The sequence below is a fragment of the Grammomys surdaster genome, unplaced genomic scaffold (genome assembly GCF_004785775.1).
Source record: "Grammomys surdaster isolate TR1022 unplaced genomic scaffold, NIH_TR_1.0 126121, whole genome shotgun sequence".
Lineage (NCBI taxonomy): Eukaryota > Metazoa > Chordata > Mammalia > Rodentia > Muridae > Grammomys > Grammomys surdaster.
Window position 1 is genome coordinate 1,291,611 of NW_021620929.1, and position 17,331 is coordinate 1,308,941.

A 17,331-nucleotide genomic window follows, 5' to 3' on the forward strand; every position below is an offset into this window, starting at 1 on the left:
GCTCGGGCCTCTGGGGCATGCGATGCTCCGCGGGCCTCCTGACCCAAGGCTGCCTGGGCCTCCAAGCCACCAGCCAGGAAATGATGCAAGTCTGGATTGTCACCTGGATCCCTGAAGCCCAGACAGGAATCCGTCTGGATTGGAGGAGGGGCGAGACGAGACGCCCCAGGTGTTGTTGGATCCATCAAATCCAGGTAGAAAGAAAGTGGGAAGTGGGCAGTCAATCGGGTCAAGCGCTTCAGGGCTTCAGCGCCTGTCTCCAAGTGCCTTTTTTTATTATATCAAGCGTCACGACGCTTAGGAATTCCCACCAGAGCTCAATTTGCTCGCACCATCTCTGTGCCCAGGTATCTGTTCCAATCTGTTCAGGCCTTGGGGCTGAAAATGTCACTGTGTTCCAAAGAGGAAACTTTCCCAGCCGGATGCGAACCCTGGGGACTCTATCCTAGTGAAGACCGACTTCTCCCGCTCCCCCCCCCCCCCCCCCCCCTTTTTTTTTAGTTTTTAGTTGCAAGTAGAGCTGGCATCCGCTTTAATTATTCCCCCCTCAGTCCGTTCGGCCATTGCCTCGGAGCACCCGCACACGCGGGTCTTGGGCCGCGCTCACACACACTCACGCAAACGCGTGGCCGCCGCCAGGTCTGCAACTTTGTGGGGCGCTCGCGGCGGCGCTCGGCTTCCTCCCGTAGTAGTTGGCGCAGGCCCCGCCTCCCGCTGTGTTGTCAAACGGGCTGGGGTCTCCGATTGGTCCAGCCTCCGGGACAACACCTGCTCGACTCCTTCATTCAAGTGACACCAGAGCTTCCAGGGATATTTGAGGCACCATCCCTGCTATCGCCGGGCACTCGCGGCGCGGCTAACGGCCTGGTCACATGCTCTCCGGAGAGCTACGGGAGGGTGCTGGGTAACCTCTATCCCAGCCGCGGCGAGGAGGAGGGAAGGGGCCAGCGAGGAGGAAGAGTGGAGGAGGGGGGAAGCGGCAGAGGAGGAAGAGGAGGAGGAGGGGCGCACAAAGAATCCAGGTCTCCAGGCGGGAGGGTGATACCCAGAACCATGTGTGCAGAGCGGCTGGGCCAGTTCGTGACCCTGGCTTTGGTGTTTGCCACCTTGGACCCGGCGCGGGGGACGGACTCCACGAACCCTCCGGAAGGTCCCCAGGACAGGGGCTCGCAGCAGAAAGGCCGTCTGTCCCTGCAGAACACAGGTAAACGCGTGCGCCCTGCAGCCTGGAGCTGCCGGGGGTAGAACAGGGTGCATGCTCGCAGCGCGCCGGGTGCCTTTCGCCCCAAGCCGGCGACCCGACCTCACCCCGGGCGGCACAAACTCTTGGTGGCTCGGGACGTGCAGAGGGAAGAGCAAGGCGAAGCGAGGTCTGGCCCTGGCTGCGAGAGTCCGGAATCGGCACGTGCTAGCAGGGTGATGAAATGGCTGAGGCAGGACTTGTTGCTAGCCTCCCCTGGGACTAAGGGGGGAACGAGGTTGCGCTTGACGCAGCTGCCAGCTCTAGCCAGAGTCCGGGGTCCGGAGCAGGGCGCACTTCGTCCCGCCTGGCTCATGCGAGGTACCAAGGGTCCCCGGAGCTGGGCTCGCCCTGCACCCAGAACTTCGTTTCCAGGCCGGCCAGCCTGGCAGGGACTGTCTCCCTTTCCTCCAAAGATGCCGGACATCCCAGAACTTTCCTGGCCAATTAAATGGCATCGAGAACTTTTCCTTTGGGGGAGGGGGTTCTCGAAGCGTACCTCTGATGCTGCGGCCGTGTTCCTACCCAGGTCAGCAAGGGAAGAAATGTTGACACGACCCGAGTCGTGCGCGGCCCTGCTCACCAGCAAGCTGCAGCGCAGAGCCTGGCGTGTGGCACACGGGGCTGGCCTTCTTCCCAGCTCCCGGGAGAGAAAGAAACGTGTCTGCCGCCCGACTTCTAGCTCACGCCCCCACCCCCGCTATTCCTCGGGGGACCGCGTGAAAGACGCGGCCGCGGCGTGCGTGCGCTCCTTGCCTGAGCCGGAATGCACAAGTGCCGATCAGGGTCCTCCAAGTGAGTGATCACTGCCCTGCCCGCGGTCACCCGTGGAGTCAGTTCAGCCTCTCTCCCAGGCGCACAGTCCAGGGTCTCTTGTCCGCCCTGCCCCCTCTCTGGTTTAGGCACCCCTTCACAAACACACGCCCCTCTTGTTAGATTTCATCTGATACAGATTTCTCGACTCGAGCCCCGCCCTTCTTCCAAAATACACGTTCCTCATGTAATTTTGCGGTTGTTTTAAATCGTAGAACTGAGTGAGCGAGCGAGGCATGAGACTGCACTGCCGCAGCCTGACAGCTCCCGGTCTGTCCTTACAGGCTAACGAATTAGGACATCTTGGAAGAGGGAGCAGGCTCTGGGGCCTCAGGGATTCGAGGGGATTAAGTGATATCTCACACCGGATCCCTAATTAAAAGGAACTTCCAAAGCGAATGGTGGCGAGTGGAAAGGCCAGCCCCCACCTGCCTCCTCAGTTCTGAGGCTGTTGCCAGCTGCAGCCTCCGTGGCCTGACATTTTTAATGCGGGTGGTTTGGAGGCACGGCTTTAATAGGAATCTTGTTTTGATTTTTAGGTGTTGAATCATAAAGCTGAATTGAAGTTGCTTGGACGCTTTCGTCTGGGGTCAGGAAGGAAATGGCCGGATCTTAACGGCAGTGGCTTCTGCAGCCCCACGTAGAGAACGACATTTAATTCATGAAATGTGGTCTCTTTTAAATCTTATTTTCTCTGTGGGTTTTAAAAGCTGAAGTCTTTCCTGCTCTTGAACAGTAGTCCACAAATACCTTCATTAAGTGGAAAAGATACAAAGGAAGAAAAGGCTCAGACTACTGTGATATTTGTTTATTTTGGTTAATTTTATAAATACCCATTCTTTCCATATGCAGTAGTAAATAATGACATTTTTCTTTCCACTCCTTAGATTTTGAAATTGGTACGACTTTTCTCTCAGTTTTTTTTCCCTCTAGCCCTTATTAACTCTTAACATGACAGAAAGCTTTGTATGCAATTTTTTGTTTTAGCTGAGATCCAGCATTGTTTGGTCAACGCCGGGGACGTGGGATGTGGTGTGTTTGAATGTTTCGAGAACAACTCTTGTGAGATCCAGGGCTTACATGGGATTTGCATGACGTTTCTACACAACGCTGGAAAATTCGATGCCCAGGTAAAAAGAACATAGAGCATGAAAGATACTCTGGGTTGTCCTAGAGGAGTTGAAATATTGGCTGGAAAGACTTGTTAGCAGATTTCCTGGACTTGAGTTATTTGAGAGTCTGGTGTTTGCAGGTGTGCAGCAGGGCTCCGGAGTTTCTGTGTTCCCCCATTGCTCTTTTTTCTGGAGCGCCAAATCCTTCTACATTCTTATGCTAAAACCACCCAGGCAGAGCAGACTGGACACTGAAATCACAGCCAGTGATAAACAGTCTGGAAAACTAGAACCCAGTCCCAAAACCCATCACATTAGGAAGAAAGGGCTGACGTGGCAGGACCCTAGGTATAAATAGCAAAGGCTCATCCAATATAATATGTATGTGTATGTGTGTGTGCATACAGGCAGCCTAGACAATTCACAGCCTCCAAACAGCAGGGAGCAGTCTCCTCTCCCAATCTGAAAAGTCAAAACCCTGACTGAACCTCCCTTGTCTTACACTCAAAGCTGAATCCACCTCAGATATCCCAAGATAGACCTGAGTTGCTGCCCAGGGCAGAAAACCAGTAAGCAAGCTGGTGGTCTGTCACAGAGGGCCCAGATGCGTGTTTAGACGGCGTGTGGCAGTAGGATTGCCTTCACTTTGTGCCCGGCTCTCATCTCTGTTGAAACACCATTTTATCTCCCACACTTCCTCTCCTATTCCACTGGAGTGTGGTGGCTAAGAGGTCAACAGTTGAGATGTGATTTTATAAAAGACCAGTCACCGTCTGCTGACACTCTGTAGACAGCCTGACAAAGCAAGGCCTGTCCACCAGAAAGGGATGTGACGGCCCAGCAGCCTAAAATTCGGAGGATGTGAGGTAGCGGAAGGGGAAACAGAGACCAGGAGGAAAGGGAGAAAACTTTGAACTCCTTGAGTCTCCTTAAAAAAGGTGACCCCCAACCCCCATCAGAACTGACTGGAGCAAGGACACACACCATAGGAAATCCGGAAGAGAGGAGTGTGTCCAGGGCCTTCCCACCGGATGTCAGAGAAGAATATAAACACCAGCTTGCCGCAGCCCTCACAGAGATCCATCCCTCCTTGTTTTCTCAACCAATAGGAGTATGTTCTCAAGGTAGAGGCGAGCCTTCCAAGTCAATTCTCAGCACACAGCTACTTAGGAAAGTGCCAAGCCCTGCCCTCCATCCCATTTGGCTCCAGCCAAATAAAAGAAACGGGCCACAGGAAGGGCGTGTGTGCCACGTGGGTTTCCACTGTCTGTAGACGTATCTAAAGAGAAAACCAAAATAAATATGCTGGCTGGCTTCCCACTTCCAACCTAACCGGGTTCGCTTTCTCAACTCAGTGATTTCCAGACCTGCTTCTAAAACAAACAAAAACAAAAATCTGGGGTTGCCTCTTCCGATGGCTTATTGTCATAGTAACTGAAGGGAGATTTCACGGCTAGACACCCAGCAATGTCTCTAGGCCAGGTTGGTAGGAGTGGAGGCAGGAGCTTGCCACCATATCCTGGAAGCTGTCTCCTTTCTGGCCTTGGCGTGATGTGCTGGGGCTCCCAGAAGAGAGTGCTGCGGGTCACATGTGTGCCCAGCTGCCTCATCTCTCTGAGGTAGAGCTGGAAGGATGTTCCCTGTCCCACTTGCAAGCGGCCACGCTAGGTGCCAGGTGGGCCTTTTAGAAACTGGAATCCCAGCAGTTTAAAAGCAAAGGATGTTCCTTGTGGCAGCACAAGAGGAGCAGACAAGACCATGAGCTAGAGCCCTAGAAAGGAAATGCAACACTCCAAGTGCACGGCCTCCCATAGGTAGAGAGAAAAAGAGAAGTGTAATCTTGCTGATACTGGCCAAGGAGTTATGGCCCAGTCCCCTGGGGTTCCAGAGAATTTGCTACCAGGCAGTCCCCACCCAGCTGCCTGGAGGAAGCCCCAGTTTCAGGAAACTAGAAGAGTAACTGGGGTGGAGAGACAGAGGTAGATCAGCTTGTGTACTCTGGCCTGATGCAGAGGTGGGGTGGGGAATAGGGTCATGTCACCTGAAAGAACATCCATCCGAATAGAACCTTGGGTCTCTGAGATTAAAGACTCCTGAGCAAGCCTGAGACTGGCACGTGTCATCCTGGCAGGTGGCACAATCTCCTTTGGCCTCTCCCTTCTGTGCCCTCCGTTTCTAGGGCAAGTCGTTCATCAAGGACGCCCTGAGGTGCAAGGCCCACGCCCTGCGGCACAAGTTTGGCTGCATCAGCAGGAAGTGTCCAGCAATTAGGGAGATGGTCTTCCAGCTGCAGAAAGAATGCTATGTCAAGCACGACCTGTGCTCAGCAGCGCAGGAGAACGTCGGCGTGATCGTGGAGATGATTCACTTCAAGGATCTCCTGCTGCATGAGTGAGTACCATCCCGCCCCCAGGAGAACGGGAGGAAGGGGTACCTGGCAAGCACGGGGTTCCGAGGGCTCGAAGTGTGTATGAGGATGCTATTTTTGGAGGTGAACTACCTTCAGGTGGATACAGTTGTGGGGTGCCCCCAAAAAGCTCAAAAGCCCCCCAGAAAGTCATCAGATTTGAAATTCCCACAAACAGAACTGGATCATTTTCACTAAGCACAAAATATCTACAGTCAGAAACAGTTTCCATCCTGCCCCTACCCAAGTACCACTACTGATTACTGTGTGGTTCAAGTGGCTCACGGGTGTCAGTATAGACAGCTGGTACATACTGACACTCACCTGGTTTTGCATGCTAAGTACTATGCCAAGTGTGCTACCCAGTCCTCACAACACCTCTTTATATCCCCAGTTCACAGATGAGAAAACTGAGCCTGCTGAGGTGAAGGACACACAGGGAAAAGCAAAGCTAGGCTCTGGGGTCCAGGCAGTGTGGTTACAACAGTTGCTCTTAAATATTCTAATCTCATCTGCAGCCTTTTCATCTTTCAGAGACTCCCCTTCCCCGTCTCTATCTCTGCAGAAAGCACAAAACACACATCAGAAACTTTAGTCAGCTAGACATGCAAGCTAAATTGGATTTAAAGAGTCACAGTTCAGTGATAAGGCCAAAAACTCTCAATCCTTGAAACTCACCACACCTGCAGGATCCTGGATTTTGCAGAGCGTTAAAACAGACTACATCATTGTTTCTAACATAAGATCTGGTCCATAGGCCCCAGAGACAGATACGGAGCAAAAGGGTCAGTTGAGTCCAGTGCCGGTCACTGCCCCCTCTGTAGCAATGTCCGTCTTTCCAAAGTGACTCATTGGGCCAAATCAGCACAACTTTAGGGACAACCTCCTGGTTATGTCACCAAACATATTCCCTGCCTTCACCACACTTAATGCCTAGATTCTGGCGGCAGCCATCTCCTGTCGCTACCCACTTTACACAGCCTTTAGTAGCTTGCAACACCTTGCTTGGTACAATACTGAATTATTTGTGGTGAAATTCTGCAAGCTGCTCTTTCCAAAAGCAAAGAAAAAAAATTGCATTGTTTTTTAACTCAACTAATGCTTTACAACATATTTTTGTCCTCTCGAATATTTACAAAGGAACAATAGCAGCGGCAGTTGGATTTTGTCTTTGGTGTGCCAGGCAGGGCCTTTGCTATGGGATATCCATGGATTGCTGTGCTTGTCTTTCCAAACTAACTACAAGACTGAAAATAGCATCTCCATTCCATAGAGAAGGCTAGTGAAGCTAAGAGTTTAAGTTTCTTACCGGTGAGATTTGATTCCTCCTTTGCAGCCTGGGGAATAAAAAATCAGTCTCCTCTGGCTGTCCACAGGGACCTCCCTGACATACCAACATCCATGAATGAGAAAGTCTAGATATATCGATGAAGTATTTGCATACGATTTAGCATCCACCCATCTACTCTGGATGAGTTGTAATACCTAAAGACAACACGATTGCTGTGTAAGGTGTTAGTCTACAGTGCTTAGGAAACAGTGTCAAGAAAATAAACCTGCATCAGCACAGAGCCAAGCGGTCTCTGAAACAGTGATCTGTGGTTGGCTAGTTGAGTCCACAAGCACAGAGCTAACCATATGACTGAAACTGCATCTGAGGAGTAAGCCAGCTGTCAGGATGCCTTCTGCCGCGTTCCCCCCTAGCCTGTTCTTGCTAGACCTGCTAAGGCTTCATGGGTCTTCATATATGACCAGGGCTTCTTCTTTTACTTCATTACTCCCTCATCATAACCACAGGGTTAGGGTCTTTTCTTTCAAGGTGCTCTTGAAAGAAGCACATGTTTACAGTCAAGGAACCTCCCAAGGCTCTGTATCTAAGATGGTTTCTTGGCCTTGTGAGTGGGAGGTTGGGCCCCTGGTAAACATTTATACTAGATTCCTGGAGTGTGTGATGTGCTGCTATCCTCTTTAAAAGGGGGTCTTTGGGAGAACTCAGGATTTTCAGGTTTGGGGAACACACACCCCACCCTAGAATTTAGAAAGGGTTAAAGCACATTGGTGTTCTAGTGTCTCTTCCACAGATACCCAGCCAGGGACTCTTGTTTCAAAGGATCCCCACACACCATTTAGAATAAGCAGTGGTAGCCAACTCTGGCCTGCTCTGGAGAAGCAGGTGGCCCACCCTGAGCAGAGGCGTGGGTGTCTTGAGAACACTGCCAGGAGGCCACGTGCAGGGCCTCCTTCCCCTTCTAAGCCAGTTCTTCTGGACAGCAGATTGTACCAAATTCCAGCTACATTCCCTTGAAACCCTCATTCCGTGTTGCAATGCAGCAATGCAATGCCTCGACTTCGAGCGGAATTGCCTGAACTTTGCCCAATTTTCAACCAGCTTAACTGATTAAAGGGCCTTGTCAGCCCTGAAATACCAAGAAAGTCATCTCTGAGTGTGTGGCAAGAGTCACAAACACTAGAATGCGAGCCAACTTTGCTTTTTCATGCTAAAGAGGAGAAAGGCAGTCGCTGCAGAATCCAAACCAGTCCATTCCTCTTCTAGGCTCATGCTGGGAGCAGGAACAGCAGCAATGTCCAGTCTGCAAGCTGCCCCTGTCAGCGCTACCCCACTTTCTCCTTATCGTCTGCCTCCCCCTAGCTGTAGCCAGTCTCCCTGGGCTTCTGCACACCCTGTCACCAGGTACTGGCAGCCACCAAGGGTTTGGAGCCTCAGGCACATCCCCCTCCTTCAGCCTTGCTGACACTCAGTTAAGTGCTGGATTTTGTCATCAGACAGGCTCAGCCTGCAGCCTGAGAAGGCACCTTGCCAACCCAAAGCACGGTTTAGATTAACTTACTTGGCCACACACACCCTCCCCACAGGGCTCAGCTTCCTCCCTGAGAGAGAAGACAGAGCAAGCCAAAGAGAAGGGGACTAGTCCTGCCTTGGAAGGCCAGTGTCTGCCTTTCAGGTCCTGGGTTCGGTGGTAGACATACATGATGGGGAAGGCCCCAGAAACAACAGAACTCCCGGGAGAGGTTCACTAAAGGAAAGAAGCTGAAAGGGGAGAATCAGTTACCCTGATAGAGCCAGCAAGTGACCGAATATCTATCTTGCTTCCATTTTGCAGATAGACTCGTTAGACTTGAGCTTCTTAAGATAGTGTTTGTCTCCAAAAGGTAGAAGGATATGAGCGGCTTCAGCATCCCTTCCCAGGTACCTTCCTCCTCAAAGTGTTCAACGAGACAGTATAAAACTATCCTTACCACCGCCAGAGGCCTGCTGGAGAGCCCCTCAGGACCCTGCCCACCAGCCGGGCACAAACCGGGAAGCCTAAGGAATAAATATAGGCCTCTAAACCAGAAGCTCCAGAACATTCCTTTGGGCTGTTCCCCAGGCCTTCCTCACCCTGGTGTTCCCTGGAGGGCGGGGTGGGGGTGGGGCTTTCCTTCTGTACTCTTCCTGGTTCTTACATCCTTTTAAGTAAGGATAGCTCACTCCATTCCAACTTGAGTAGCTAGAAAAAGGCAGTGAATATAGCACATGTCTTTTAAGAGATGCTACTTTTTCTGCAGAGCAACAGTTGCTACCTTGCAGGGGAAGATTACAAGCACCCGAGGGTAGACATCAGAGACTCAGGTCAAATCCCAGGAAGGAGGAAATCCTTGTTCCTTATAAATGACTGCACATCCCATGGTGATTTCCCTACGGGGGGGGGGGGGGGGAATAAGGGCAGGGCAGGGTTGTATGCCATGGGCAGATATGTCCAGGCTTTTTAGAGACGGCTTGATTCTAGTTAGCCACACAGTCACATGAAGCATCTCACATTCTTTTTGGAATCCGAAGAGGCCAGTGAGAGTTAAGAAAAGCTCAGTGGATAGGCCCTGAGAACTCGCTGATGCAGACATGCTTTACCAAGGAAGCCCATAAATACAAAGAGTGGGCACACTTCCTCTGCCCCCTACAATGAAGTCCTCCACCTGTTTGGCTAAAGAACAACTCAGGCTGTGGCTGGGGTCAGTGCAGGTGGCGATCACAGCTCTGAGGCCCCTACAGACCGTATTTGTCTACCAGAGAGCTGTTCTCATTCTGGCCAGGGGCACCCTGACAGCCAGCCCACGTGCCAGTGTAAAGGAAGTCCTGGCTGACTGTGAGGGCTATGGATAGCATCCCAACTCCCTGCTACCTGCAAAGGGAGATGACGCCACAGGGAAGTCCCCTCTGCAGTGCATCTGGGTCCTTCGCGGATTTTCCTAAACAGGCTTACCCTGTATAAAAACCAAAAGCCCTCCATTGTAAGCATAAGTCAGGAGCACACAGACAAGGAATGTGGCCTTGGGAGACCCTCACTATGAAAGGCAAGGTACCTGTGGAGCCTTCTGAAGGCGGCTCAAGTGCTCCTTAGTCCATCAAAACACACACACACGAATGTGATAGTGAAGGCCCTCCACCATTTGCTAAGATTGTCTCCACTCCACTCAAAGCTCACAAAGCTCCTGCAACCTGGATGTGCCCAAGGCACCCCTGCGTTCTCTGTTCACACAGCTCCTCTGACTGCGATGCGTACCTTGAATTAATGTTCTAGCCCTCAGGTTTCCTCTTGTGTATCCACATTGTCAGTGGCCCTTTTTCCTGGGGCTCTACACCCATCTGGAAAGCAAGAATGCCTTAATATCCTGCATTGCCTACTATGGAACCCAGTCTACAAAGATCACCCACTGAGCCCAAGTTAGGCACCGCCTCCCTCTTAACCTAGTCACAACTTCCCAGGGCTCCTTTAGGGCATACTCCATCCTGACTTTCTGCCTCGGCTCTCATCTCTAGGCCCTATGTGGACCTTGTGAACCTGCTGCTGACCTGTGGGGACGACGTGAAGGAGGCGGTCACCCGCAGCGTCCAGGTTCAGTGTGAACAGAGCTGGGGAGGTCTGTGTTCTATCCTGAGTTTCTGCACCTCCAACATACAGAGACCTCCCACTGCAGCCCCTGAGCACCAGCCCCTGGCAGACAGGGCCCAGCTCTCCAGGCCTCACCACCGGGACACAGACCTCCACCTGACAGCCAACAGAGGTGCCAAGGGTGAGCGAGGGAGCAAAAGCCACCCGAATGCCCATGCTCGAGGTGGAATGGGTGGCCAAAGCGCCCAGGGACCCTCTGGGAGCAGTGAGTGGGAAGACGAACAGTCTGAGTATTCCGACATCCGGAGGTGAAGTGAAAATCCGGCCGTGAAAGCTTTCCTCCAGGCCGTCCATTTTCTTACCTATGGACATTCCAAAACATTTACATTAAAGAGGGGGGATGTCACACGCAGGATGTGTGCAAATTGTGGACTTCGTGCAGGTGTGTGAACAGGTGAGGTGAAGATTCCAGGGCAGCAAGGTCTCGGGTGCCTGGTGGGTTGGCACCTTCGTAAGCTCGTTGGAGGGAGTGTTGCCTTGAGTAGGCCTTGTTATCTTGGCTCTTTGGTCTGTGGAGCTAGAGGGTGGCTAAAGTACTGTTGGGGGGAGGTCAGCCTAGGATGGGAGGGGCCACAAGTGGGTGGCAGGCTCTCCCCCACAGTTCCCAGTGCTGTCTGCAGTGAGTAGGCGGCTGGGTTCCTGGGTAGGGCTGAGTGGGAAGTGCAGCTGACAAGGCAGAGAGAGCAGAGAGGATGAAGGGGCTTAGCTCCATGCAATACCAAACCGGAAGTTTAGTGTCGCGCATGGGATCTTGCATTTCAGAGCTGCTGGAGGGGACATGGATGGTACATTTTCTGTGTGTCGTTTCTGAGCCATTGTTCTGTCTGGGGGACACTGAGGAGTGGCCTCTGTTTGTTTATTTTGACCACTGTTTCAGATCTCCATTTTACTTTTTTTTTTTAATCAATTGACATCTACATCTACGTGTCTGTCATCTAAATAAATGGCTTTCAAACCAAACAACTGGGTCACAAAAACCAGCTTAGACGAGGAAGAAGACCAACCCCAGCCCATCTCTGGAGGGTAAATTTTTGTGAGGGTTTTTTTTTTTTAAGAGTCCAAGCAGCACTGTCCACGTGGGCGTCTCGTCCCCCTCCCCGCCCCGGAACAGACGGATACCGATAGGGAGATGCACAGACAAGGACTCCTTTCCACAGACAGCCTTTCCCTAGAGTTTTGCTATCTCAGCTTGCCCTCAGCCAAGGTCCATGAACGTGTACGTCGAATCGGTGTAGCCAAGTTGGAGTTCAGCTTCTGCATGCCATAAAGAGGGAGAAGAGAGGAAGGCATCCAGATGGCTAAGGGAACCGTTGCCTGTGGGGAATGTCACTCCCAGCATGCTTGGACAAAATAGCTTATTCTCTAAGAGACAGGGCTTTCCATGGCCAAAGTGGAAATTTAGCAACGAGGAGAGAAGTGCAGTCGGACAAAAGAGAGGTCAAAGGGGAGAGAAGGGACTGTTCAGGTTCCACATCAGGATCCCCTTCCTCTTCAGTTGACGAAGTTATTCCTCTGGCAGCCAGAGTTGCAGAAGTGGAGGGAATCCTGGGCCAGGTCTCCAGAGCAAGGCTCAGCCAACTTTTTCTACGAAGGGCCAAATAGTAATTAGGGAGTTTCAGTTCGGCAGGCTGCATGGTTTCTGTTGCCGCTAGCCAGCTTTGCACAGCACGAAATAAATGGAAAGGTTTGGCTCTGTTCCACTAAGGTTCTCTTCAGCAGGCATCCAGCTGAGCACGCCTCAGACTGTACACAGCATGCTCCCTGTTCTAGGGAGCAGGGTGAAAAGCATGCATTCTTCCTTACCGAACTCCCCTAGTTCTCCCTGGCAGGTCCCTGAGGCCAGAGTCAGCCATGTTTCTCTAAGTACTTCCCCAAACTCAGCTGGTGTCTCTGTGTGAAGGATCGCAATATCTCATAGGCTATGCTTTGGGAAAAAATGTTATTTGTGGAGGGGTGGGCTGATGATATGCTAGGAAACCCCCCAGAAAGGTGTGAGGAGGCAGAGAAGAAAGAGTGTGCATTTAATCAGTTCTGCCCGGAAGGAAGGAGGCCCAGAATGTCAGGCTTCACCACGGGAAACAAATGTAGACTGTAGCCCTCTCATGCCACGCGCCTGCGTGCCCCCTGGACTCTTTCTCTTACATCACTCACAAACATTCTCCTTCGTTTCTGACTCAGCTGCTCGCTTGTCCGAAAGTCTAGACTGGGTTCGTCAGTGTCTTGTGTCCACTTACTGATGTTCTATTTGTTGTTCCTACTGTAAATATTCATCGTTCATATTTATTATCTCAGTGTTTCCCCCAAAGGCATAAAATCACTTCCTCTGTTCATTTGAACCCACTGACTGATTTCTGATGTGTATTTTCCACGCCTCTGTCATCCCTTCCCCCCCTCCTGTCTGTCACCCGCAAGAAGTATATATATGTGTGTGTGTGTATAATTTCATGGTTCCTTGTGTGATTAGAAATGTGGAATGAATATATTTATCTCTCAGGCCCTTTTGCTCAAAACTGTTCAAAGTCTTGTGTGCCTGATGGCATCATTTGCACAGACTAAAACATAAGCAGGGCAGCTGTTAGAAACAGCTCCTCCTTGAGTCTCGGCTTCACACACATTCACTCGGGAGCCTTCCTGTGAGGAAGGATGCAGGTTTCCAAATAAAGATCCAATGTTTATTTTGAGCCTCGAATCTTAACGAGATGATCTGAACACCTCTCCTTTGTATCAATAAATAGCCCTGTTATTCTAAAATGAGAGAGCCAAAGACAGCAAATCCTTGACAGCCCAAAGGCGAATGAATAGGAAACAGCAGCCCAGATGTCCTCACACACATACACACACGCTGGATCTCTGAACCCAGCCAGTGGCATCTCTGAAACAACATGGAGGCAATGTTGCTGGCATCCACTTCCTATGGAAGAATAGTACCACGTGGGATGCTAAGTCAGTGTCTGCTTCTTTTACGTAGTTAGGCCGCCGCAGGGCCGGACACTGTCACGTGGCCTTGTTTTCCTTCGAGCATTAATAAAGGTTTTAGATAAATGACACGTTCCTGAGCAGTGCTCTTCCTGAACAGCTTGGATGTAAGGTGTGAAGGGAGGTAAGGGAGGGCTGTTGACAATGCTCACACTGCATGCCTGTGGGAGGGAAGCCAGGTAATGAAGCCCCACCCACCTCTCAGCACTTCCTCATCCCAGGGACTCTGGCCAAGGCCCCACAGGAGCCACCAAGAGGAAAGGGAATTCTCTGCTGTCCTCAGCCCAGACAGCTCTCAAAGTTCACTTTCTGTCACCTTCCAAGGACACACCTTCCTTCAGCCCCAGCCATCAGCTCAATCACTCAATGGCTTACAACCTGCCGGGTCGCTCACCAGCTCTTTCCCCTGCCCTTGGCTACCGCTGCAAAGCAACACTTGAGCTGTCCTTCACCCCAGTGTGGCCACAGTGTGCACACTATCCCTGGTGGACACCAAGCAAGCATTATCCCACCTGAGCCCACACTCCACATTCCTGTTCCCACTTGACAGGCCAGAGAAGCCCAGCTGGGCCAGCGAATTGTCTTAGCAAGTGAAAAGGCTCTTGCTGTCAAACCTGATGACCTTCCTCACGGAAGGAGAGAACCAACTCCTGAAAGCTATCCTCTGACCTCCACCCTCTGACCTCCACGTGTGCACTGTGACATGGGGCAGGAGGGTGCTTCCACGGGTGCATACAAACCTAGATAATTGTAAATATAAATGAATGAATGAACAAATGAATAAATAAGCTTCCTATTTTGCACAAGGCCTGGGGAAAGAATAAATATACTCTTGTATTTATAGTACCTAGCCTTGGAGGAATTCTGCTACAGAGCAGAAAAGAAAATGAATGCTCTCACCTGGACTCCTGCAGAACCGAAGGGTTGGTTGGCACAGTCAGACATGAGGGAGATGGGGTAGCCACTTCACTTTCCTGTATGTGGATGACTTTATAAGTGTTCCCCCCTCTCAGGCTATTGAGGAAAGCACCTGGAGAGCAGCTGGCTGGTGTGAACACAATATGAGTATTTCTTTCATCAAATTCACCCCGCGGCCAGCCCTGTCTGAGGACCCAGACTTCCCTTACTTACCCACTTAACACAGCCGCTCTCAACATGCCAGGGCCAGTTATGTGCCCCTGCTTCTCCTGGTGCTTAGCAATATCATTTCCAAACCTCAGTTGACAGATAAAGAAACGGAAGCACAAACACATCTTACTTATGCCCAGACTCAATGACAAGGCTACTTAGCTCCTGAGGTGACCTGGAGCTGCCCTGTGACTCCATCTGACACCTCTCTCATCCAGGTGTGAACGCATGAGTTTAATGCACACAAATCAATTCAGACAGGCATCTGCCTCCCCAAACTCTCATGGCTGGATTATTAGGCTTGGGGAGAAAGAAAGCAGAGAGGCCTCAAATATGCTGGGTCTTAACAAAGTTTCCCAAGGGACATGGAGACACAGCCCAAAATCTGGAGAGAGAAATTTGAATTTGTGCTGAAGTCAACAAAAAAAAGAGAAAGAAAGAAAGAAAGAAAGAAAGAAAGAGAGAGAGAGAGAGAGAGAGAGAAAGAAAGAAAGAAAGAAAGAAAGAAAGAAAGAAAGAAAGAACGTCCCCTGCTGAGGAGGGGACAAGGCTTGGCCAGAGAACAGTTTTTATGGAAATTATTTTTTGTAAGCGAAGAAGAGGAGGAAGCAGCTTTGGACTGGAGTCCCATGTTGCTGCTCGCATAAGCAGTTTGGTTTTATCACTCTTCAAAAAGAAGAAGAAGAAGAAGAAGAAGAAGAAGAAGAAGAAGAAACTTCCCAAAGAGAAGAAAAGTCACAGAGCCAACTTGAATCCATGCCTGAAATGGATGCCAACACCGTGTACTCTGTCACTTGACAGAACCCAGACTTCATGGCTCCTTTGGGTCTAGACATAGTCACTACTGAACATCAGATGCAACCGGGTGAGCAGCAACTTGGGAAAACAAACAAAGTTCCTCCAAGAAACTCAGGGTGGGGGGGTGGCAGCTTCTCAACAGGTGCTAAGTGGAATCGTCAGTAGGTCCTGTTACCCAACACACAGGGTCCATCAATTGTTAATGATTCTGAAATTAAGTGGGGGGGGGAGGGCATGCAAAAGGAACAACTATGCTGAAGAACACTGGGACCACCTGCTTGGCTCCCGGTTAGCAGTGTCTGCAGGGTGCAGGGGGTTTTGTGATGACAGAGGAAGTCTCTAAAATTGTTCCTCCCACCTTAGCAGTAAGACAGCTAGTCTAACTGGTGTATCATGATGTGAACCAGACACTGGGAAAGAGCTCACCTGGGTGATTAGACTCTTCCCTTGGTATTTCCTGGGCAATGAGAGACTGGAGGCTTCAGTCCTAAGATTCTAGCATCCTCTACAAGATGGTGGCTCCATGTTCCCATCCCTTCCCTTCCCTTCCCTGGCACCTCATCCTCCAAGGTCCCTCAGAACATGGCTGCCTCTGGGAAATTTTCATCTTCCACAGTAACTGACTTTGTGATGGTCTGACTTGCCGGGTTAGAATTTTTCAAATGTGATAGAAAGGATGAAGGCATAGTCCAGTGGGGGAAGGCACCCAATGCCAAGCCAAATGACATGAGTTCAATCCCTGGGACTCACACAGTGGAAGGAGAGAACTAACTCTTGTAAGTTGTCCTAAGACTGCCACATGTATTCATACATGCACACTCATGCACAATAGATAAACAAATATGTAACTAATCAGATACATTAAGTTACTAGGAAACCTAGTTTTAGAGTCATGGGCAAGGGGACCAGTCCAGCCCCCCACTCACCCTGTACCTGCTAAGCCTCTGAACAAACAGAAAAACAAGTCAGAACTTGAACAAATGAGGCCCTTATTTCTCGAGGCCATCTTGGAAGACTGAGGCCTAAAGCTCAGAACACCTGTTGGATGAGCTGGCCCTCCTTTCCGTGCTGTCCTACTGTCTGCTTTCTGTTCTACTGTCTGTTCTCAAAGGTTGGCTACAATGTAGCCAAAGGGACAAAGGGAAGGGGCAGTTCAGACAGTGGGAATTCACTGAAAGTGGGTGTGAAGGTTGAGGACTTACAAGTGTGGGCCCTAAGCTAGTCTCAGGCCCACTCTAAGACAGCAAGCAGGTCAAGAGCAGCTCCACCATGCTGGGACTTCACAAGCCACTAAGGAGATTTTTGGCAGCTCAATAGGGAGCATGAGCCCTTACTAGGAGTGACGCCTTCCTGCCAGGCCCTCCCTGAAAACCTCAAGGCAGGGTCCAGCCCACAGGCCATCTCTATAAGACCGGAAAGCTGAGACCAGCAAAGACTGGAGGAAAGAGATTAGGGTTAGGACCCACTCTACCCTGAGCCAAGTTTCCTAAGAGTTTGACATTTGGAAAAGATCTGGCCTGGAGGAGCCAAGGATTTGGGGCAGGACTCCTTCTGGCTCCCGGAAGTGTCAGGAGGAGGAGGAGGAAGAGGAGGAGGAGGAGGACAGTGACTCAGCTGAAACAGAGAGAAATGTAATTTTTTTAAAGCAAGCTCATGAAGGTGCAATGGTATGAAATGCAACCCAAGACGTGGACCAAATACTTCCTCAGAGAAATCAGGTGAATTTCCAAAAAGCCCGAGAACCTACTCAGGTTTCTAGACCAAGAACAACACCAGGAAATCAAGACAGCCTTCTGGGCTGGGCAGGTCCCCAGCCTCCGGAAGTCTCCTCAGCCCTGCCTCTCCTCCGATGGCAGATGCCCGATGGAGAATTTCTGAGTGCCACCAGGCCACAGGCCACACTGCACA

General features: G+C 50.9%; 1 protein-coding gene across 1 annotated transcript; it reads left to right on the forward strand.

Moving 5' to 3' along the window:
* The first annotated feature begins 860 nt into the window (after window positions 1-860).
* On the forward strand, window positions 861-13,202 carry Stc2 (stanniocalcin 2). The gene is made up of 4 exons (XM_028756491.1): window positions 861-1,204; window positions 3,041-3,183; window positions 5,345-5,556; window positions 10,389-13,202. Exons 1-4 carry the CDS (start codon window positions 1,054-1,056, stop codon window positions 10,771-10,773), a joined length of 891 nt encoding a protein of 296 aa, XP_028612324.1. The 5' UTR covers window positions 861-1,053; the 3' UTR covers window positions 10,774-13,202.
* Window positions 13,203-17,331: the final 4,129 nt, after the last annotated feature.

Bases quoted from the DNA above. Each gene is read 5' to 3' on its own strand.
- Stc2 (XM_028756491.1), top strand. From the start codon at position 1,054: ATGTGTGCAGAGCGGCTGGGCCAGTTCGTGACCCTGGCTTTGGTGTTT. The intron at 1,205-3,040 runs GTAAACGCGTGC...TTTTTGTTTTAG, and splicing joins TCTGTCCCTGCAGAACACAG to CTGAGATCCAGCATTGTTTG. The intron at 5,557-10,388 runs GTGAGTACCATC...TCTCATCTCTAG, and splicing joins AAGGATCTCCTGCTGCATGA to GCCCTATGTGGACCTTGTGA.